The sequence below is a fragment of the Podarcis erhardii genome, assembly GCF_964252035.2.
Source record: "Podarcis erhardii genome assembly, chromosome: 15".
Classification (NCBI taxonomy): Eukaryota; Metazoa; Chordata; class Lepidosauria; order Squamata; family Lacertidae; genus Podarcis; species Podarcis erhardii.
The window spans coordinates 317,951-340,728 of record NC_138505.1 but is presented as its reverse complement, the minus strand read 5'-3'; the positions used below and the strand labels follow the sequence as shown (position 1 = coordinate 340,728).

Below are 22,778 nucleotides of genomic sequence, written 5' to 3'. Positions count from 1 at the left end.
AGTAAACTTCAGAAGAGCATGATCACTCGCGCCTAATGATCCTTCCACTTCTACCCCACTAACCAGGTCATCAACATTGGCTAGGACCAGATCTAAAATGGCTGTTCCTCTTGTTGCTTCTCCCACTTTCTGGACAATGAAGTTGTCTGCAAGGCCAGTGAGGAATCTGTTTGACCTTATGCTCTTGGCTGAGTTTGACATCCAACAAATATCCGGGTAATTGAAGTCCCCCATTACTACTATCTCCCTTCCTTTTGCATGCTTGGCCATCTGTTCCAGGAAGGCATCATCTATGTCCTCCGTTTGGCTTGGGGATCTATAGTAAACTCCCACAATGAGGTCCCTGTTATTCTTCTCTCCCTTAATTTTGACCCAAATGCTCTCACTTTGGCTTTGAGGTTCTAAATCTTGGATCTCTTCACAGGTATACACATCCCTGACATATAACGCCACTCCTCCTCCTTTCTTGTTTGGTCTGTTTCTCTGAAATAGATTGTATCCCTCCATTATTACATTCCAGTCGTGAGATTTATCCCACCAGGTTTCAGTGATGCCTGTTATGTCATATTTAGCTTGCTGTACCAAGAGCTCAAGCTCATCTTGTTTATTTCCCATGCTTTGTGCATTAGTGTACAGACAATGAAGTCCATTAATCATTCCCCCGTGTCTCTTATTTAAGGATATTTTTTTTCTTCTTCTTCTCAAAGCTGCTCCAGGCTACGGCCCTCTTCTGGAAACCTCATTTCTTCTGGTGCTACAGATAACAATGGCGACTTAGCTGTGCTTCCTGCATTGCAGGGGGTGGGCTGGATGATCGCTGGGGTCCCTTCCAACTCTACGATTCTATGATTTCCTGAGGAAACCTCCCAAGGGACACCTGTCCCTCCTTCTGGGAGCTCATGAAGACAAAGTGGAGCCACCGAGATGCCCCTGACTCTCCCGGTTTTTTTGGGGGGGGCAGATTAGGGTCAGACTGACCCCAGCTCTGGTAGCAATCTATCTCACTTGTGGGGCAGGTGCAGAAATAACCTCCTAGCGAAGATTTCCTCTCCATTTTTGCTTTTGCTTTCTAATGCAGTTGCTGGGGGGGGGGGAGAAGGGAGCAGGCAGGCAGAAGAAGCACAGATCCCCCCCCCTCTGAAGTTTTCCACAGGGTCTAACATTCCTCTGCAGCTTTTATGAAGCAAGTGGGGGAAAACACAAATTTACAGCCCCCCACGGCAAGTGTAACTCATGCTGGCCATGAATATATATTAAGGCATTAAGAGCGGACGGGGAATGTGGGGGGGGGGGCAGAGGCGCGATCAATGGGACGAAACGGCCTGATCCTGCGGGTGGCGGGGGGAGGGGGAGGGAGGAGTCGTAGTAGGAGCAGCTTTGGGGATCCAGGACCGGGAGGAAGGGAGCGCTGTCAAAGACGGAGAGGGGCTTTGGTGGCCATTTCCAAATATCTAGGGGGCTGCCCCATAGAAACTGCAGCAATCTTGTTTCCGGAGAGCAAGATCGAAACCGACTGATTCACATTTCGAGGGCAGAGATCCCGACCGAACATTCAGAAGGAGAAAGGAGACGGGCTTTTGCCAGCCCCCAATCCATATTGGGGAGCTGTGGTTGTTTGGGGACGGGGGGCAGGCTCTCCCTCCCCACCCCATTTGCACCCATGGCGTCCTTCCCTGCCCAAACCCCACTTGTGGCCATGAGCATGGATCTCTGCGTGTCTCTAGCGGCCTGCCCCAGCTGCTGACCCCAAACGGCCGGCTGTCAGCCGCATGGAGGAGACGCGCCAGTAGGAATACCAATGGCCGAGGCAGGGCTCCCTCCCCACCCCAGTGGCCTGGCCTGAGTCAGTCAAGGGAAGGTCAGCGAGAACAGAAATCGTGGAGCTGGAAGGGAACCCAAGGGTCATATAGACCAACCCCAGGCAGTGCTAAATAATACCTGGCCTCAAGCAAAGGAGAGTTGCCGCCTTCCCAGGGTGTCGGTCCTCCTGCCCAGTGGCCCTTGGCTCAGCATCTCCTTACTGGTCATTCCACTGGTCAAGGTCCTGCTCCTTCTGTCCGGAGCAGCAGGAAACAAACTCTCTCCATCTTCCCTGTGACAGCCCTTCGGGTATTTGAAGACGGCTCTCATATCTCCTCTCGTTCTCCTCTTTTCCAGGCTCAGCATCCCCAACTCCCTCGGCCATTCCTCACAGGGCTGGGCTTCCAGCCCCTTGGTCATCTCATTCTCCGTCCTCTGCCCATCTTCCAGCTTGTCCATCTCCTTCTCAAATTGTGGTGCCCAGAACTAGACACAGTGCAGTGGTACCTCGGTTTACGACCAGTCCAGTTTACGAATTTTTCGGTTTGCGAACTCTGCAAACCCAGAAATAGTGTCCCGGTTTGCGAACTTCACCTCGGTCTACGACCGGAATCCGAACAGTGGAAGGGAAGCCTCCTTAGGGAAAGTGCGCCTCAGTTTACAACCGGTTTCAGTTTGCAACCGGACTTCCGGAACGGATTAAGGTCATAAACTGAGGTACCACTGTCTTCCAGGTGGGGTCTGGCTGAGGCAGCATAGAGTGGTATCATTCCTTCCCTTGATCTGGGCACTAGACTTCTCTTCCTGCAGCCTAGAATAGTATTCGCCTTTTTTGCTGCTGCATCACACTGTTGGCTCCTGTTGAGCTTGTGTTCTGCTCAGACCCCTTGATCCTTTTCACCTGTACATTTTGGCTGCAATTGCTTTGTGATTAGTTGCAAGCCAAGAGGGGGAGGGAAGCCTCCCCAAATCTCTTTCCTAATCAAACGCCCCTTGCCTCCCTCTCCAGCTGACCCCCCTCATTGCTTCATAATTAACAACCGCCAACGAGACGCCCCATTTTCTCCCCTCCTTCATCTTCATTTCTTCCTCTGAACAAGGCCTTTTTTTAGCAGGTTGTTGCTCCTATTATTATTTTAAATTAAAAGAGTGATCATAAATCAATAATGGACCCCTGTCTATATCTAAGGAAAATGAATCCATCAAAAAAAGAAAAGGGGGGGAGACCCTGTCTCTTTATCTTCCTGAGTGACAATCAGGCTGTCAACTCGGTCTTGATTTTTCTTTCCCAAAAAAGAGAGGAAAACCGTGAGGGACCCTCTGTTTCCCTGTCACTGAAGCAGCATCAATATTTCAGAATTATGCAGCCTGGATTCTTTTATTATTTGAGGGGAGGTGGAATTCTGCGAAGTTGTGGCATGTTTTGAAGAGCTCCTGCTCTCCACCCAGCTAGCTTGCGCAGAGCAATTTTAAAACAAGACCACTCAGGAGAGAACAAGGAGGGAGAGCCCAGCCTTCCAAAATCTCCGCAGGTAGCAGGCAGAGTTCCTCTCTGCCTTGCGGAAAGAGCTCATCACAAAGAGGGAGATATATATATATATATATATATATATATATATATTTCATCAGAGAGGAGCGGAGCGGAGGCAGCTGCTTCTTAAATCCCCCCTGTGGAACTGAACAGAAGAAGAGTAGAATCACAGAATCAAAGAATCGCAGAATTATAGCATTGGAAGGGACCCCAGGGGGTCATCTAGTCCAACCCCCACATCTTTCACCCCATAGAAAGCAGAGGGGGCTAAGCAGGGCTTCTTCCGGAGGCTGGGGAGCTCAACAGGGAACACCTATGACTCCCAACTCCTGACATCCCTGACCATTGGCCAGGCTGGCTTCTGGGGCTTCTGGGGGTTCAGCCACACCTGGAGGACCTCTAATGGCTTCCTGGCCTGGGGAGCCAAGTGTATCCTAAGGCGGGGGCAGCATGTCGGTGTTCAAAGGGATGGCTGACCCTCTTTGCCTCTCCCTCCGCAGTTCCTCCCGAGGACCCCGTGATCGATGGAGCCCCTGAGATCCTGCTGCGGGCTGGGACCCCGCACAACCTCACGTGCCGGGCGCGCAACGCCAAGCCAGCCGCCACCATCGTCTGGTTCCGCGATGGGGTGCAGCAGTTGGAAGCGGCCACGACCACGGTAGGGGCAGGGGGGGCCTGCTCCGGATCCAGCTGGCGGGGCAGGGTGACAAAGGAGGCGTCTCCTTAGTTGCAGCACAGCAACTTTTGCATGTATGCCAGACCCCTGGAGATGATGTGATATTGCAGGCGGAGACCATTCTGCATGCATTCAGTTGCTGCATTGCTGTGGATTTGCGGGTCGTTTTGGATCCAGAAGAGGGGGGTCTTTGAAGTTATATTATGAAGCCTCCTGTATTTGCTGGATCCGGGAATGGATAAAATTGAAAAAGCTGTGGGAAATCCTTGCAGGAGTTCCAGGGGAGCCTAAACTCCCAGGGCAGGTTTTCTGGCTTTGCGGAGAGTTTTGTGACGTCGTTTAGTCTTGCCTCAGTTTGCACATGAGTAGAACCTGCTGGATCAGGCGCATAACCCATCTAGCCCAGCATCATCTTCTCACGCTGGCCAAGCAGATGTTCCCCATGGGAAATCCACAAGCAGGATTTGAGTTCAAGAGCCCTGTCCTCTTCTGCGGTTCCAGCGTTGTTGCCTCTGACAGTAGAGGGCAGAGCAAAGCCGGGGTGGCTAGGGGCCCTCTCCTCCTTCATGAATTTGTCCAATCCTCTTTTAAAGCCATCCAGGTTGGTGGCCATCACTGCCTCCTCCTGTGGCAGGGAGTTCCACAGCTTAACGCTGAGCTGTGTGGACTTTCTTGCGCCTGCCCTGAATCTCCCAACGGCCAATTTCATTGGATGCCCAAGAGTTCTAGCATTATGGCAGAGGGAGAAAAACATTTCTCCGTCTGCTTTCTCCAAGCCAGGCAGAGTTTTGCAAACTTGTCTCTTTTTCTTCGCCTTTTCACTTAATTGAAAAGTGCCACATGCTGCATTTGAGCAGGGAGTTCTGGCTGCCTTCTCAACCCCGCTGTCTCCTCTATCCAAACCTGGAGCAGAAGATGGGACTCTGCACCTTCTGGTTCACCAAAGGGAACCCGGCTCCCCACCCACGTCAGGAGGGGGCCTGATTCTGGCTTGGCGCTGTGCTCTTGGATCGGAGGAAGGAAGGAAAGGACCCAGGAGTTCCAGCTCCTTCCAAGGAGCTTCAGAAGCAAGCTTTTCTCGCCCCCCACCCCATTTTTCTTTCTTTTGTGAGTGGAGGAAAAAGAGGAATTAATGGGAGAGAAGTAGCTCTCTCTGGCTGCCAGCCACCTTGGCTGTGCTCTGCCTCCATCTTTAATCTTGTTTTTAAGTTGTATTTTAATAAATTGTTTTTATATCTGTTGTTAGCCACCCTGAGCCCGGTCTTGGCTGGGGAGGGCAGGGTATTATTTTCTTCATCATCTTTATTATTATTATTATTATTATTATTATTATTATTATTATTATTCTGAGTAACAGCTCTGGGCTTCCCATTGGGGCACCTGATTTGCCACCCTGAGCCAGGATTTTGGGCCTTGCCTGTTTCTCCCCAAGCGGCAACATGGGGGTGCGTCACCCCCGGCCCCTGGCCAGGTCCACCAGCCTTTTCCATGTTCTTAGATGCTGCCATTGTGCTCAGCTCTTGCGGCATCCGGCTGAGCCCTGCAAAAAAAGGATTCTGAACTAGATGAGCCTCCCTGGGCCGGATCCAGCAGCCAGGCTCTTCTTCTGTTTCTATGGAACCTCCAGCTCCAGAGGCACTCTATCGAGAGTCTGAGCGGCATGCAGCCATTGTGAGAACAGGAGGCTGAGCTAGATGGGCCATGGGCCTGATCCAGCAGGGCTTTTCTTGCATCCTTATGACTTAGAAGGAGCCTGGCTGCATTGTGCACGGACCGCCGCTTCCAAATTAAGTCTGGAGCCGAACCAAGTTCCTGTTTCGTTCTGCCTGTGCCCATTAAAGGCCCAACGAGGTTGTCGGAATTAATGTTATCGCCCCATAAATGTCTGGGGGGATTAATGAGCGGGAACGGCTTGGCTCAGGAGCCAGCGCAGGGAGGGGGCCGTCAGCGAGGAAGTTCCAGTGGTGGTGCCTGGGGGGGGGGTGGAGATGGGATTCATAATTGAGAAGGGAGAGGAAAACTCCACAGAGCAGAGGGAGGGCTTTCCTGGCGGGGAAAAGAGGGACGGAAGAGAACGCCACAATTGGATATGGGGAAGGGCTGGAGCTCAGTGGCAGAACACCTGCTTGGCATGCAGAAGGCCACAGAATCAAGCCCCGCCGGCAGCATCTTCAGGTTGGACTGGACAAAGACACACACCCCAGCTGCTGCCAGTCAGTGTGGGCAACACTGAGCTGGATGGGCAGAAGAATCTGACTCTGTCTAAGGCAACTTCCTTTGTTCTCATTTAGATCAGCCCTTGATTCGGAACCACAAGGACTGGAATCGAAAGTTTATTTTTAGAGGGCTGGAATCATTATTGTTCCTGTTTTTATTATGCATTTGTTTTTATCTTGTGTTTTTATGCTGCCCTGAGGTCTTCAGATGAAGGGCAGCATGCAAACGTAATAGATAATAGTAATAATATCGTGTTATCGTAAAGCTGTAGAGTTGGAAAAGGGACCCCCAGAGTAATCTAGTCTAACCCCTGCGATGCAGGAATCGCAGCTAAGGAATTCTTGCCAAAGAGCTCTCACCATCAGAAAGTTCTCCCTGATGTTCAGTCAGAATCTCCTTCCCCGTTGATCCGGATCCTGCCCTCCAGAGCAGGAGAAAACCAGCTGCCTTCTTCTCCACCCCCCAGTCGGCCGTCTCCTTCTCTCGCCCCTCCAGGAGGTCTTGCCGGACGGGAAGCGAGAATCCACGCTCAGCCAGCTCCTCATCAACCCCACCGACCAGGACATCGGCCGCATCTACATCTGCCGCTGCGCCAACGACGCCATCCCGGCGGGAAAGGAGACCTCCATCAAGCTCAACGTTCACCGTGAGTGGAGGGCGGCCTCATTTTCAGTGCCCCCAGATATCCCAAGGGGGTACCTGAGGATGCCATGGGGCGTTGGCACCGTCTTGGAGGGCTCATCGGAGAAAAGCAAAGTCAGTGGCCCCCCTGGAAGCAGACCCAAGGAAATGAATAGGTCCCCTTTGCGCATCAATGCCAGTGGGTCTCCTTGGAGCAGAAAGCCGTTGGACGCAACTCAAAAGTTGGTTGTGCTGGTGGCAGAGGCTGGCAAAAGGGGGGGGTGGATAGTTATGGTAGTTATCTGTATGTTGTGGGTGTTTTGTGTCATGTCATATAATACAAGTGTTTAAAATCAATTAATGTTTTTTAATTATTGCTCTTCACACACCCACACCCCGCTCAATGTTTTTAGCTGTTTCGATCTTATCTGTGAGCCACCTTGCGTCCCTGCCAAGGAAAAAGGCAGGATATAAAACAATATTATAATACAGTCAAACCTCGGATCCCGAATGCCTCCATTTTCGAACGTTTTGGCTCCCGAACACTGAAAATCGGGAAGTAAATGCTCCGGTTTTCGAATGTTTTTCGGAAGCTAAACGTCCAATGTGGCTTTATGTTCAACAACCAAGGTTTGACTGTAGTAATAATAATAACAATAAATTATTATTAATAGTAATATGCTGTAGACCCATGGGACTTATTTTGTTTTCCCATCCTGAGGAGAGGTTGTTTTTCATATTACACGGTCAGCCAGGTAGAGGAATCTCAGAAACAGATTGAAGGAGTGCTCTTCTCGAATGACTTTTCCTTCTGGCAATTGGCCAGGAAGGGTTTTTCCCTGCTTTGCAGGCAAATGGTGTTGCTCCCCCATCCCATAATGCCCTTCCTTCCTTCTGCCCGGCAGACCCCCCCACGGTGACGCTGTCCATTCAGCCCCAGACGGTGCAGGAAGGAGAGCGAGTCACCTTCACCTGCGTGGCCACCGCCAACCCAGAGATCAAAGGCTACAGGTGAGTTGGGGTGAAGGTGGGGAGACCGCAGGATCAGGCCAAAGGGGGCCCCTCCTGTAGCTTCTGGCAACTGCTCTTCAGAAGCATCGCTGTCCCCAGCTGTGCAGGGCAGAGCGCTGCCACTGTGGCTTCTAGCCATCAATTTCCCTCTCCTCCTCCATGTACTGGCCCAGTCCTCTTTTTAGAGCCAGCCAGGTTGGCGCTCATCATTTCACTATGCCCTAGGTGAATAAAGATTTCTCCCTCCCGAATCTTCCAACACCCAGCTTCATTGGACGCCCACAGTGTCCCATTTTATCCACTGCCCCTTGTGGCAGGGAGTTCCACAGTCTAACCCTGGGAGACAGCTCCTAGGAGGAGGGTGGAAGAGGGGGTTTCAGAAGCCTCCCTGCTTCTTCTGATGCCACTTTCTCTGCCCCCGCCCCCAGGTGGGCCAAAGGCGGCATCATCATCGAAGACGCCAAAGAGAGCAGGTACGAGACGCAGGTGGACTACACCTTTTTCACGGAGCCCGTCTCGTGCGAAGTGCACAACGACGTGGGGAGCACCAACGTCAGCACCCTGGTGGACGTGCATTGTGAGTGTGGCTGGGGGGAAGAAGGGGGGGCGAGGAGGTGACCTGGAAGGGCTCAGCTGGAGATCCTGGCCAGAGGCAAAATGGGAAGAAGGCACAGGGGCAAATGTCCCCTTGGTACAGATTCACAGGCAAGCGAGAGGCAGGAACAGAGTTTGGGGAGCATCTCCAGCCAGGGAGGGGGTGGCCTGGGAAGGGTCCCTAATGCAGGAAAGAGAGGCCAGCCCATCTTGAGCCCTGTGACCAAGTAGGTCACTGTTTGACTTCCTGGAGGAGCGGCATTCGGTCAGATCCTGGCCAGATCCATTTCCCAGCCAGCCAGTCCTTCTGTATCCGCTGCCCGCGATGTCTGCCTTAAGACACACACATTTTAGATGTAAGTTTGGCTGTCACAGGTTCAGTCAAGTGAGAGAGAGAGAGAGAGAGAGAGAGAGAGAGAGAGAGAGAAGAGCCCTGCCACAGGATCAGGCCCAAAGGGGGTCCCGGCTAACCTGGCATCCTGTTCTCGCAGGGGCCAGCCAGGTGCCCTGACGGGAATCCCAGAAGCAGAACAGGCATGCAAAAGCCCTCTGCAGTTGCCTCGCCTGGTATTCCGAGGTAGACTGCCCCTGGCCATGGAGGTTCTGCTCTCACAAGAGACTTCTTTATGGAGACAGGGCCCAAGGCCCACCTGGTCCGGTCTTCTGAGAGAGATGGGGGCAGATCTCCTGACGCTCCCGTTCTCTCCCCAGTTGCCCCTCGCATCGTGGTGGAGCCCAAGCCCACGACCACCAACATCAGCCTGGACGTGACGCTCACCTGCGTGTGGGCAGGAAATCCTCCCCTCACCCTCACCTGGACCAAGAAGGAATCCAACATGGTCGGTACCGTTCTCTTCCCTCTCCTCCTGACCCCAACCTACTCTCTTGGGGGCGATCTGGCCCCAGGTGCCCCTGCCTTGGTGTTGGGGGGGGGGGTCCTGGCCTTGACAGGGGAGCAAATTAGGCTGGCTGTTCCCATTCCCAGATTGCTCAGAGAGAAACAGGCTTGTGCCTCCAGGACCAGAATGTTTATTTGCTGGGTTATAAATGAGGGAACGGCCTGCGTTTCATCTGCTGTTTGTATTGATCCGTTTGCAAGTGTGTGTGTGTGTGTGCTTTTGCAGTGAGTGAATTTGCTTTTGCAGTGTTTCTGCGGTGGTGATTTGTTGGATATTTTAAACAAATCCCTTCTACTTACTTCTTTTCTTCTCTTTTTTCTAAAAAAGGTGTATTACATACACACTTTTTTGGAGTTGTTCTCTAATAGAAATATTCTGGATATCCGTTCAGGCTAAAATCTCTGATATATTAGGATATCGTATACCGTTGGGACCGAAAACAATTCTGCTTAGTTTTCTAGCAGACGTTATTCCAAAAAATGGTCAAGAAATAGTGTTTTACCTTATAACTACTGCTAGGATTATAAGAACATTGTTTAGGGGAAGCATATCTCCTACAAGATCTCAGTGGATTGAGAACATTTGGCCCATAGTAACTATGATTAAGCTTATTACAAAAGAACACATATAAAGCAGCCTAGCAGACTGATGGGGGAAATGTATTTTTGGTAATGTTTTGGAACAACAAGTTAAATGATAATAATATTCAACCTTATGCTGCTTTCAACCTGCTGAACAGTATTTCTTTATGATCTTTTATCTTGGGTTTCTTATGTTTATTAAAGAAATGGTTTTTCTCAAATAAAATCCATGCAAGGGGGCCAACAATATAGACCAGTAAATAGATAAAATGGACAGGGTGAGATCCAGCTAATGAGTCTTGTCTGGGACCACTTCTGCTTGTATTGTGGAACATCTCTCCTCCTCCTCCTCCTGGGCCCCCAAAATCGTTGCAATTCTACGTGCAGAAGTTGCCCCCTGGTCAATAGTCTTTCTCTCCCAGAAAAGATGGCACAAGGTACCCTGTTTAAAGTTTAAAAATCACGCATGACTTTTGCTTGGTATACAGAAGCATATTTACATGGATTTATACATGAGACTGACTAATATTTACAGACTGATTCTAAGGCTCAGAGCAGCATAAAAACAGCACCTGCTGCTCTCACAGTTAAAGGTCCCTCTCTCAGCAGTCGATGGTGGACCTCGCTGAAAACACTGCTGCCCGTGGTTGTGGCATCGAGGGATCCTGGGCTACAGCCGTAACCCTTTGCCTGGTATTTGGGGTGCACCATCTGCACAGGGACGCGGGAGGAGCTGTGGGTTAAACCACAGAGCCTAGGACTTGCCAGTCAGAAGGTTGGCAGTTCGAATCCCTGTGACAGGGTGAGCTCCCGTTGCTCGGTCCCTGCTCCTGCCAACCTAGCAGTTCGAAAGCACGTCAAAGCGCAAGTAGATAAATAGGTACTGGTCCAGCGGGAAGGTAAACGGCGTTTCCATGCGCTGCTCTGGTTTGCCAGAAGTGACTTAGTCCTGCTGGCCACATGACCTGGAAAAACTGTCTGCGGACAAACACCAGCTCCCTCGGCCTATAGAGCAAGATGAGCGCCACAACCCCAGAGTCGCCACGACTGGATCTAATGGTCAGGGGTCCCTTTACCTTTACTATCTGCACAGGGGGAGCCCTTAAATCAGGGGTTGGCAAAGTTTGTGTGGCTTGGGCCAGTTCACGGTCCCGCAGACGTCGCAGTGTGCTGGAGTGTGCACACGCATGAGCAAATGCTATTCCCGGTGCGGAGGAGGCGTGCGCAGCTTCCTGCAGCCAATGGGAAGCCGGCCAGCATTGCAGAAGCCGGCCCCCGTTCTGCTCCGTGCCGGTTTACAGCAGCACACGGAAGCTGACCCAGCGGGTGGGGGGGGTCCATGGGTTGGTTAAATGACCCCCGTGGGCCACTTGTGGCCCATGAGCCTTATGTTGCCGCCCCCTGCCCTAAATCAACACGATGGGTGAGGAGGAGGAAGGCTGTTCTACCTGCCAAGCCAGAATGCTTTCTCTGACTAAATGTTTCACCGTAGCGCATCACCAAATTCCTTTCATGGTTTAGTATATATTTCAAGTACAGATAACCTTAATCATCCATAGCAGGCCATTGCCATTATTGTTTTAAAGCTGTTTTAGCATCCCTGCGTAGGCTATAGGGATCAAATAGACACACCAGCGGCTGTGGAGTTTCCAGATGTTGTTGGGATCCAGGTCCCCTCAGCCCCGACCTTCAGGGCTATCTGTCCAGGGTGGTGGGGGTTGAAGTCTGGCCGCGTCTGAAGGGCAACAAATGTCCCCCTCGCCACCCCTGGGATGCAGTGTTGTTGAGGTCCGTGGAGCTTCACGCAAGCGAGAGAGCGAGGAAGACCAAGGCAAAGACAGAGAAGACAGAAGAAAGGTTGTGGGGAAGGGAAGACCAAGACATCCAGACAACGCTATGCTAGTCTGGGTTCAGGGGAAGGGCTAGAGACGGTGTCGCCTCCTTGCAGCTCCAGGCTTCGTGCGGTCGCAGGATCCCTCCTTCCTCTCTCCCTCCTCACGCTTGCACCCCGTTTCATCCTCAGGTGCTGAGCAACAGCAACCAGCTGTACCTCAAGTCTGTCACGCAGGCGGACTCCGGGCTGTATGTCTGCAAGGCCATCGTGCCGCGGATCGGGGTTGGCGAGAGAGAAGTCGCCCTCATCGTCAACGGTGAGTGAGGCCGCGAAGCGCAGAGGCAGCCGCTTCACCTGTTGGACTACAAGCCTGATGTCTGCTGAGACAGAGGGTGGGGTTCCTTCCAACTCTGCAGTTCTGCTGGCGGTCCTGAGCATCACCTCTGCTCTGCCATAGCGCTGGTTCATTTCAAAGGGGCTGGCACAAGGGAGGGGGGTCCCTCATTGGATTGTGCCCTGCACTGCCCCACACACTTTTCAGGCTCAGAAGTTGCAGGTACAGTCTGCCCTGACTGTTCCCCCTGAAAATACAAGAGAGGGGGGGGAGGGAGAGAGAGAGGGGGGGGAGGGAGGGAGAGAGAGAGAGGGAGGGAGAGGGAGGGAGAGAGAGGGAGGCCCAGGTTAACAGCACAAAGTACTAAAGAGACAATGAACAAGAATCTGGGTTCCCTGCAGGGTCTGTTAGCAGTGGGAGCCGATCTAAGGATTTGGAATCGTAATCTCTTCCTAATGTCACTGAGCAAAATTTCCTAATCCTTCTCATTAGTGGAGCCTGTTGTTTGAGCAGATTGGGGTCTCCTGCTTTCCTTGGAAAGACGGGTCAGAACAGAGGTTCGTTGGGGAAACTGAGGCTGGAGAAAGGAGTGCCGCCGGTGGAGCCCTGTGGGGAAGCTGCTTCCTTATTCAGTGCATCATCTATGGAACTCCCTGCCACAGGAGGCCAGGATGACCACCAGCTTAGATGGCTTTAAAAGAGGATTAGGCAAATTCGTGGAGGAGGAGAGGGCTATCGGGGATGGCAGCCACGACGGCTTGGCTTGGCCTCCACAGTCGGAAGCAGCAATGCTTCTGAACGCTCATTCCTGGAAACCACAGACGGGGAGGAGGCTCTGTGTTCGAATCCTGCCTTTGGGTTTCCCACTGAGGCATCTGGTGCGCCACTGTAGGAACAAGATGGGGGACCAGGAGGACCTGAACCCAAGAGCAGAAATTCTTCCCACGGAGGGAGCACACAGCCGCTCTGGCCAGTCGCCCTCCATAACCCTCTCCTCCTCCATGACTTTATCTTATCCTCCTTTGAAGCCATCCAGGTTGGTGGCCATGGCTGCCTCCTGTGGCAGGGAGTTCCACAGTTTAACTCTGTGCTGCGTGAGGAAGTCCTTCCTTTTGTCTGACATTCCCCTTGCCAGATGCCCGAGGGTCCTATGAACCTCCGCTGTGTCCCCCCTTCCTGGCCTTCTCTCTAGACGAAAGGGTTCAAGTGCTCTTCCGCAACAGACACTTTGGGGACTAACTTCTCCCATCAGCCTCTGCCAGCTTGGCCCTTCATGGGAACTGGGGGCCACAACAGCTGGGGGTGCACCAGCTCAAAAGGGGTGGGGGCAGAGGAAGTGTTGCTTTCATTCAGCTGCTTGCTGACTCTCTCTCCCCCAACTAAAGGCCAGACCTTTTCTGCCCTCAAACGTCTTCTTCCTCCCATTTTTCTCTAGGTCCCCCCATCATCTCCAGCGAGTCGGTCCAATATGCCGTGCGGGGGGACCAGGGCAAGGTGGAATGCTTCATCGGAAGCACCCCTCTCCCTGACCGGATGGTGAGTCCCTCCTTGGCAGTTGGGCGGATCAGGGCAGTAGGCAAAACCGAGAGCTCAGTGGGCGGAGCTGGAGGCTCTGGATCTCGGGGTTGTGGGTTGGAGTCCCCTTTGGGCAAAAGATCCCTGCATTGCAAGGGGTTGGGCTGGATGACCCCTGGGTGCCCCTTCCACCCCTGCCATCCTATGATTCTCTAAGGCTTGGAGCTGGAAGGAGAAGTTTTTGGAGGCGGGCACCCTGGAGCGCTACACCGTGGAAAGGAGCAACACCGGGAACGGCGTTCTGTCCACCTTGACCATCAACAACGTGATGGAGAGCGACTTCCAGACCCACTACAACTGCACGGCCTGGAACGGCTTCGGGTCTCGGACGGCCATCATTCAGCTGGAGGAGAAAGGTCAGGGGGGCAGAATCGTTAGTCAACTAAAAACACGTGGGCACAATTCTGGCCTAAGCAGAAATGCTTTCAGAAGTTGCCCTGATGAGCGCTGTTGAAGGCAGCTGCCTGCTGTCAAGAGGCGGGGAGTTCCACAGGGTGGGTCCTGGCACACGGAAAGAGGGAGTCCTTGCCAGTGCAGGACAGGGATTGCGTGACCCCCGTAATGTGCCAGTAAAAGGCAGGTAAATCACAACAGCAGCAACAGGTGGGCAGGCTGGCTCTGCCTGGACAGCATGTCCTCTTCAAGCGAGAGGCAGAAATGAAGAAGAAGAATCTTTCTTTGCATCAGCCACTTATTGCATAGCAATAAAATAAAATGTACCGGAGATAGAGGTAAAAACGTCACTATACAAAATACATTCGGAGGTTTATATCAAGAATCAAATAAAGATCTTATTCTAATTGTCCCTGCTAAATGTTTTAGAAGTGAAGCACCCAAGTTCTAGGGTTGCCATATTTCACAGAGTAAAAACCAGGAGACCCCAAAATTGTCCTGGTGTTGTTTTTTACACTGCCGTTTTTCAATTGACTTGTCTAACGTCCAGGCCAAAGCGTCCCCTTTTGGGAATTTCCTCCGGACGTCAATTCCACCTTTGAAATCCCAGTCATGTCTGGGAAATTCAGGACGTGTGGCAGCCCTAAAGTTTTCTGCCCTTGACAAAACCACCTTTAAAAGGGGGTTGGACAAATTCATGCCGGAGACGGCTGTCCGGGGCTCCTGGCCACAAGGGCCCCACTCTGGCCCCACAGTCTTCTGAATGCCAGTGGCTGGAAAATACAGAGTTCCTGCTCTTGAGCTTCAATTCCCGCAGGCATCTAGCTGGTCACCGTGAGAACAGGGAGGCTGGACGAGATGGACCCCCTTTGGCCTGATCCTGCAGGCCCTTCCTGTGTTCTTCAAGTTCAATTAAAATGAAGGAGGAGTTGGGGGGCAGATCTTTCAGCCCCTGTGCTTGAAGGTGGGGGAGAAAGAGAGAGACCTTTCCCCACCCTCCTGCCTCTGTCCCTTTGCAGAAGTTCTGCCCGTGGGAATTATCGCTGGTGCCACCATCGGAGCTGGCATCCTGGTTATCTTCTGCTTCGTGGCCCTGGCCTGCTTCCTGTACAGACGGCGCAAAGGAAGTGAGTGGGACGCACTGGCAGGTGGAGAGACGGCAGCAGGAACCAGGAATGCCGGGGCAAATTCACTGGGGAGGGAGTTCCACAGGTGTCTGGGAGCAGCCCCCACCGAGAAGGCCCTGCCTCTCCTGCGTCCCCGCCAAGCAGGCCTGGGAGGGTGGCCGGACCGAGAAATGGGCCCCCTGAAGATCTCAGAGCCTGGGCAGGTTTATATGGGAGGATATGGCCTGAACGCAGGCTGGGCCTAAGCTGTAAAGGGCTTTATAGGTCACAACCAGCAGCTCCAATTCTTGGCTGGGGAGGGCAGGGTATAAATAAAAAATATTTTTATTATTATTTATTATTATTAGAGACACATGCCCAACTGGCATGTTCCCTCCCTCCTGGTCGATCGTTCGGGAGCTTCAAAATCTTTCTTCAGCCCGAACATCACAGTAACCGATGCCAACCGACATCGGCACACTTAGGGATCCACAGAGTTGGCGCAGTTGTGTAACAGACCTCAGCAACGCAGCATTTTGGCTAATCTACTTTATTTGCATATAAACACACTCGGAGCACTGCAACATGGCTCCCTCTCTCTCTAGCATCAGACAGCAAAGAGAGAAAGAACAAAGGACAATAGTCCCTCTTCACGGAACACAGTAACACAAACATCCTGTCTCTGTCACTTCCCACATATACCATATACCGTCATGTGAAAGCCAACAATCCCATGACTGCAGTCACCGAGCAGGAATTCTAACAGATATCCCTCACCTTTACCCTGAAAAGAATTCCAACAGGCCTTAAAATAATGGCAGCTATAATTATTTATGTCTGCCACTACTGCAGCCCGTGTTTTGCTAGCCCAAAAATGGAAAACAAGCGAGGTCCCAACCAAAGTAGAGGGGCAACTGAAACTGATGGAATATGCACAGCTTGCAGATTTAACATATAGATTAAGAGAACAAGAAGAACATACATTTAAAGAAGACTGGGAAATGTTTACTGATTATTTGGGTGAAAATTGTGTACATTTAAAAACACTGGTAACATTAAGATAAATTCAACAGTGTAAACCACGTGTAAACCACAGAAAGAGAAGACAGGAAGTCATTGATTTAAGGTCGTCTAAATGAATATATTGAAATGTAAATTAGAAAAATTTAATAAAAACTATATATTAAAAAACCACAGCAGCTAATTGAGATCTCCCCCACCCAGGCCGCAAGGACGTGACGTTGCGCAAGCTGGACATCAAGGTGGAGACGGTCAACCGGGAGCCTCTGACGCTGCACACGGACCGCGAGGGGGACACAGCCAGCGTCTCCACGGCAACACGCATCATGAAAGCCATCTACTCGGTGAGATGCCCTTTCCCGTCTGTCGGCTGTTGCCTCGAAAGCTCATAGGAGGGGGTGGGGTGTGAGCTCCAGGGGGCGGGAGGAAAGGCTGGTTTGTGGCTAGGAGGGACTGAGAGAGTCCTCCGTCCCCCTGCCCACCGAGGTCCCTGACGTTCTCTTTCCGTTACCCCAGCCGTTCAAAGATGATGTGGATCTCAAGCAAGACCTGCGCTGTGACACCATCGATACTCGGGAAGAATATGAGCTGAAGGTAAGATGAACCTGGGAGACAGAGAATCGAGAAGCAGTTGCATAGGAGCAGACTGTAAGAAGAGCCAAAGTGAGCCCATCTAGTCCAGCCTCCTGCCCGCACAGTGACCAGCCAGATGCCCCCAATGGGAAGCCCTCTCCCCCCCTGCGGGTTCCACCAGCTGGCGTCATTCAGGTGGCCAGCAGCCATGATTAGCCCTCTCCTCCTCCATGAATTTATCTCATCCGCTGGATAGCGCTGTTGGTTAGAGCCTGGCCATGACAATGCCAAGGTTGCAGATTCGATCCCTGCATGGGACTGCTGCCTATTCCTGGCCTGCAGGGGGTTGGACTAGATGATCCTCAGGGTTCCTTCCAGCTCTGCAATTCTGCGATCTTCTTCTGAAGCCATCCAGGTCGGTGACCATCCCTGCGCAAGAGAGATTAAAAGAGGGAACGGAATTGAGATTTGAGGGCATATGATGAGGCTTCTTGCCTCTGCTGGCTTTGGAAATGGATAACATTAGAAAATATGGGTGTTTTAGATTTGGAAGGTCATGATAACAGATTGGGTTAGCATGCATATCTGTGGTATGAAAAGGTAAAAGTCCATAAAGGATTTTTAACCCACTCGGTAAGGAAATCAATCTATGGTGTATGGGAGAAATATAAATATTTTATAGATAAGTAGAGAACGTTAAGATATGCAGTGAAAAAGGGCTATTAGTGGACAGAGGGGAAGAAGAAAATCTGAGAATTTGTAGGATTCTTTATGTTTTGATTATATTATTTGTGTGAATGTAAACTAAACTGTAAAATCAATAAAATAAAATAAAGAGGGAGTGGGGAGGTGGGTGCCCGACTAGGGATTTCAGTCACGTGCCAACCACGACGCCCTCCAACCACTGCACGGCGCTGCCTTCCCGTCGGTTCCTTGGCTTGACTCTCCCTGCTCTCCCCTCTTTCTTTTCCAGGACCCGACTAACGGCTACTACAACGTCCGCGCCCACGAGGACCGCCCATCTTCGCGCACGGTGCTCTACGGCGACTACCGCAACCCCGGCCCTTCCCGCTACGAGGCGCGGCCCTCGTCCTGCCTCTCCCACTCCAGTGGCTATGCCCAGCTCAGCACCTACAGCCGGGGACCGGCCTCGGAGTACAGCGCTGAGCCCGTCCCGGGCCCCGCCGCGGGCGCCTCCACAGCCGAGACGGCCAGCCAGCTCTCCTATGAGAACTACGGGGGCCACGGGGCCTTCCCCCCCAGCGCTGGCTACGCCACCTACCGCCTGGGCTACACCCAGCCCCCTCCGCCTGCCCTGGACCGAGCCCCCTATGACACCTATGACCCCCTGGGCAAATACACCACAGCCACCCGCTTCTCCTACACCTCCCCGGACTACGGGCATCGATTCCAGCAGCGGATGCAGACTCACGTCTGAAAGCGGCCAGGACTGGGGAGGGCAGGCGGAAGGTACCTCACGACTCCCCCTGATATTCAGGGGCTCTTCCCCGCCCCCCAAAACCCGGCCCCCTTCGCCCCCCCCCCGCAGGCTGGACTCGCAGACCTCCCCCCCGACCTCGGACGAGGGCGATACCCCGGGGGTCCGTCTTTCAAAATCCCCAAGCTTCCTTCCGCCGTTTCTCAGAAATATTTTTCTTCCTCCTCGCATGAAACACTGCTGTGATGGGGGGGGCTTTTCCGATTCATGGGGGGCTGCAAGGGTGTCGAGCGAAAAAGGGGGGCATCTTGTGAGACTGGACCCTCCTCTCTGCCTAAGGCAGCGCCTTAGTCTCGCGGTGGACACCTGCAAGGAGGTGGAAGGTTGGAAATGACCAAACCAGCGGGGGGGGCGGGGGGCAGTGTGGCTGTGCTGGTGTTTGGCTTGGCCCCAAACAAGGATCTGGGGGTACGCGGGGAGCCATGCGTTGCAGTCGGAGGGGGGTTCTCATCCTAATGAGTGCAAGACAGAGAGAGGCTGATTTCTATGTCATGTGGACTAGCGACTTGATTACCAAATGGGGTCCCCACCCCTTCTTCTGTTCCGCGCTTAGTGCAACAACACCTCCTCTGTCAGAGCAGGTGGAAACACCCTTCTTTGTCACAGAGAGCCATGCAAATGCGCCTCTCTGGTGGCACATGCTTTCACATCTCCCGACAGCAAAGGAGCCTCACGTCCCTTGGGGTGCGAGCTGATCAAGGTGTGGGGCTAATGTTTCACCCACCCGAAAACATCAAGAGAGCCTCGTCCCGCCTGCCTTGAGGCCGTGACCGAGCTCCTTGCAGAATTTCATAGACTCGCAGAATTGTAAGGTTGAAAGGGCCCCCCAAGGATCATCTAGTCCACCCCGCTGCCATGAGGGAGTCGATTTGGTACGCCAAAGGATCCTGCCTGGGGTCCTCTGCCTCTTCACCCTCACCACCAGATTCAGAGGGCCTGGAGGAGAGAATGGGCTGAGCTCCATTGTGATGCCTCGTCTCACCTGCTTCCAAGACTTTATCCCTCCTCGCCCCACTGTGGGAGGGGATGGGTGCTGGGGGCTCTTAGGGGAGAAACCACCCGAGGGAAAAGGCCCAGGAGCTCTCCTGGGTCCCGTCCCTGTGACCTCTGGCTGTCTTGCTCAAACACACCCTCCCATCTGGCTTCCATTCTCCCCAGGCTCATTTCCTGGCCATGAGGACCAGCAGCTTAAGAGGTTTAGGTAGAAAAATCAGAACACCAGCCAAGACTCTCAGGAAGCTGAAGTCCACAGAGGGTGGAGACCCAGTGCTGGGAGTCTCTCTTCCCACCTCGCCCCTACGAGGGCAGGACACATCCCTGAATCGTTCCCTGGAGGAGGGGGCTCTTTTAGGGACTGCCCCCCCCGACCACCCCCTGAACCTGCTCCCTGCCAGTCTCTCCTCCTTGCCAGCCACACTCTTTCTCCCTTGCACTTTTCAGGGGGGAAACAGATTCTCTGGCTGTGGGTGGTTGGAGGGTTTTTAAACTGTGGGGTGGAGGGAGAGGCGCGCTGAGAGATGGGGCAGCTCAAGTGTCCCGGCTGGAAATCGCCAGGCTGGAAGGGACCGCGAGGGTCATCTAGTCCAACCCCCTGCATTCCAGGAATCCCTGCTCAGGCCTCCCTGATGGGGCCCCCGACCTCTGCTCAAACACCTCCAAGGAAGGAGCCTCCATCCCAGGGAACCCTTTCCTGTGTCCAGCAGACGTCTCCCCACTCCCATCGCCGTCTCCCTACTTTGTGCATTCCAAAGGGGGGGGCTCTGCCTCCCCTTTCTTTGCCACCCAAAGGATCCACCTGCCTCCCGCCCTTTGCTTCTTCCTCCCATCCCTTGACCGCCAATCTTCTGCACTTCCAACGCAGACGGTTGGGTGAAACTTATTTCTCTCTTAATGCCGTTTATTTTTGACATTTGTGCGTCTTCCCTCCCCCTTCTCTTCCATCTTCTTCTCCTCTTCAAGGAAACCCGCTCCCCCACTTTTTAAATTTTTGTGCCTTAAAAACTCTGAGCTTGATTTGGCCACTAAGAACAGCCTTAGGCATCCTTTGGGACGACACCCCTGCCAGCCCCGAGATGGTACAGCCGTGTGGCGCTGGGGCTGATGGGAGTTGGAGTCCCATGGCGTCCGGTGGGCCCCACATTGGGGAGGCTGACCTAAAGCACTGAGCAGAGTCTCCACCAGCGGAGTCTGGGGTGGGGGAGGCAGGGGGTGGTAGACCCAAGGGTCCAGATGGGGGGCTTCTCCATCCAGCAGTTTTGCAGGAAGCAAAGAGCTTTGGCTTCTTGCATGTTCCAAACGCCCCACAATTTTATCCTCCCTTTTTGCTCTCCCCTCCCCCCTTCTGGGCATGCTTCAACTCTCAGGTGAGCAAACGGGGCTAAGAGAGGCACAACTGGACTCCCGGCAGACCTACAAAGTGAGATTCTCACCTACCCCGGCCTTTGCATGCTACATTTCCAGCTGCAAGCTGAAAACGGGGGTTTTTTGGGCAGCGGGTGCCCTCTGCACGTGACCTTGAAGGCCCTGGGCATAAGAATGTGCCCACACAGAGCACCATCTTGTGGTTGCCTCCAGCAACTGCAACTCTGCCTGGTCAGAGAGCAGAAGGAGGCACTGGGCGTTCAGGCACCCTTCACCTGCCAAGGTTCGATTCCTGCTCTTGGATTTGTCATTATCGCTTTTTCCTCCTCGGCGGGTCTCTCATCCGGCAACATATTTGATTTACAAGGTCCCTTAGGCTGCTTTTTCAAGTGGTATTTTCAATGTATTTTCTCCTCTCTTTTTTGTAAGGAAAAGGAGCTGCCTGACGCGTCAGCCGTGAGTGAGCTCCCTTCCCTTCGAGGAAGCAGCTCGCTTGGTGCAATACTGCATGTGGCCACAGTGAGGTGCTCACCCACCCCTTTGAATGAAGTCTATTTGTGATGGGTATTTACACACATTCACACCCTTTTTGGCTCCAGGAGAAGCTTAGATGTTGCAAAAAAATGGAGAGATCTTTGAGGACAGAAGGGAAATGTCTCCTTCCAAAACCTCTTCCTCTCTCACTTCCTGATCTCAGACTCCAGTCCCCCTGGTCCCCCTCTCTCTCAATCCCAGAGTCATAGACTCACATCACTGTAGAGTTGCAATGCCAGAATCACAGCTGAGGACCAGCCAACAACGTCTGCTTAATATCCTCCAGCGAAGGAGAGGCCACCACCTTCCAAGGTGGCAAATGACTCTTACTGTCAGAAAATTATTCCTAATTTTTAGTCAAAATCATCTTTCTTGTCATTGGAATCCATTGGTTGTGGTCCTGCCCTCTGGAGTACCAGCAAACAAGCCTGCTCCACCTTCCATGGGGCAGCCCTCCAGAGACTGGAAGAGGGCTCTCATATCACCTCTCAGTCTGTTCTTCTCCAGGCTAAGCAGACCCAACTCCATCAACCGTTCCTCACAAGGCTGAGTTTCCAGAGCCTGATCCTCTCAGTCTCCCTCCTGTGCCCATCTTCCGGCTTGTCCATGTCCTCCTTAAACTGAGGTGCCCAGAACAGGGCACAGGACTCCAGGTGGGGTCTGACCAAGGCAGAACAGAACGGGACTATTCCTTCCCTAGATCTGGACACTAGACTTACTGTGGATGAAGCCTCAAATTGCATTCGCCTTTTTTGCTGCTGCGTCACACGGTTGACTCACGTTGAGCTGGTGATCTGCTAAGAGCCCCTAGATCCTTTTCACACAGGCACCGGATCTATCCACTGAGTAGGCAGAACCACAAAATGTGGGGAGCGCTATCTCCATAGCTCATGAGGTTTCGGGGCTCAGCGTCATTTGCTGCCCAAGAGCACAAGACCCCCCCCTCCCTTGAGACAGTCGGGAAATTCAGCAATAATCACTCCAAAGCCTTTGAGCGGAGATGCACTCTGAGGTCAGAGCTGACAGCACTGGTTGTTCCGTGTGGGATTCCCCCGGCCAGGCTGCATTTGGGTACGCGGGGAGAATGTGTGTGTGCATCTGGGCGGGGGGAGTTACTATGTCTCTCCCCCCCCAGCTCAATTCTGTGTTAATTCCACCCCCCTGCTGGAGACATATATCTGTGAATCTTTTTCACTCGTCCCTCTCCCTCTACACCGACCTTCCTTTTTTTAAAAAAAATGTTTTTTTCTCATTCTTAAAAAAAATATTATGTACTATATTTTTAGTCTTAAACACAATATATTATATATATTTAATTTTTTATATATATAAAGTTAAATGTTAAAAAAAAAAGTTCAGCTGGAGACCTCTGTGATCATTTCAGGGAGGGCGGAGGGCAGCATGTTGCATTTCTCTTATTTATTGCTTTTCAGTCCCCCCCCCCTTTCCTCCTCCCAGGAACTCAGGTGCTACATGTAGTTCTTCCCCTCCTCAGAGCAACCCTGCCAGGTGGGTGAGGCTGATAGCCAGAGACTGGCCTCCAAGGCTGCACCCAGTGAGCTTCATGGCCGAGTGAGAATTCGAACCCAGATCTCTTCCAAGTCCTAGTCCGACAAGCTA

The 22,778-nt window shown here is 52.6% G+C and overlaps 1 protein-coding gene across 1 annotated transcript in view; it reads left to right on the top strand.

The window, feature by feature from the left end:
- The window catches only part of KIRREL1 (kirre like nephrin family adhesion molecule 1), a 105,714-nt gene extending 83,200 nt beyond the window's left edge, over positions 1–22,514 (top strand). Inside the window, exons 4-15 of the mRNA XM_081840959.1 lie at positions 3,832–3,989; positions 6,720–6,870; positions 7,751–7,856; positions 8,285–8,433; positions 9,162–9,289; positions 11,954–12,080; positions 13,534–13,634; positions 13,831–14,029; positions 15,086–15,193; positions 16,397–16,536; positions 16,709–16,786; positions 17,739–22,514. Of these exons, the coding sequence (XP_081697085.1) occupies positions 3,832–3,989; positions 6,720–6,870; positions 7,751–7,856; positions 8,285–8,433; positions 9,162–9,289; positions 11,954–12,080; positions 13,534–13,634; positions 13,831–14,029; positions 15,086–15,193; positions 16,397–16,536; positions 16,709–16,786; positions 17,739–18,203 (1,910 nt within the window). The 3' untranslated portion in view covers positions 18,204–22,514. The remainder of the gene's footprint in view (positions 1–3,831; positions 3,990–6,719; positions 6,871–7,750; positions 7,857–8,284; positions 8,434–9,161; positions 9,290–11,953; positions 12,081–13,533; positions 13,635–13,830; positions 14,030–15,085; positions 15,194–16,396; positions 16,537–16,708; positions 16,787–17,738) is intronic.
- The last annotated feature ends 264 nt before the right edge of the window (positions 22,515–22,778 follow it).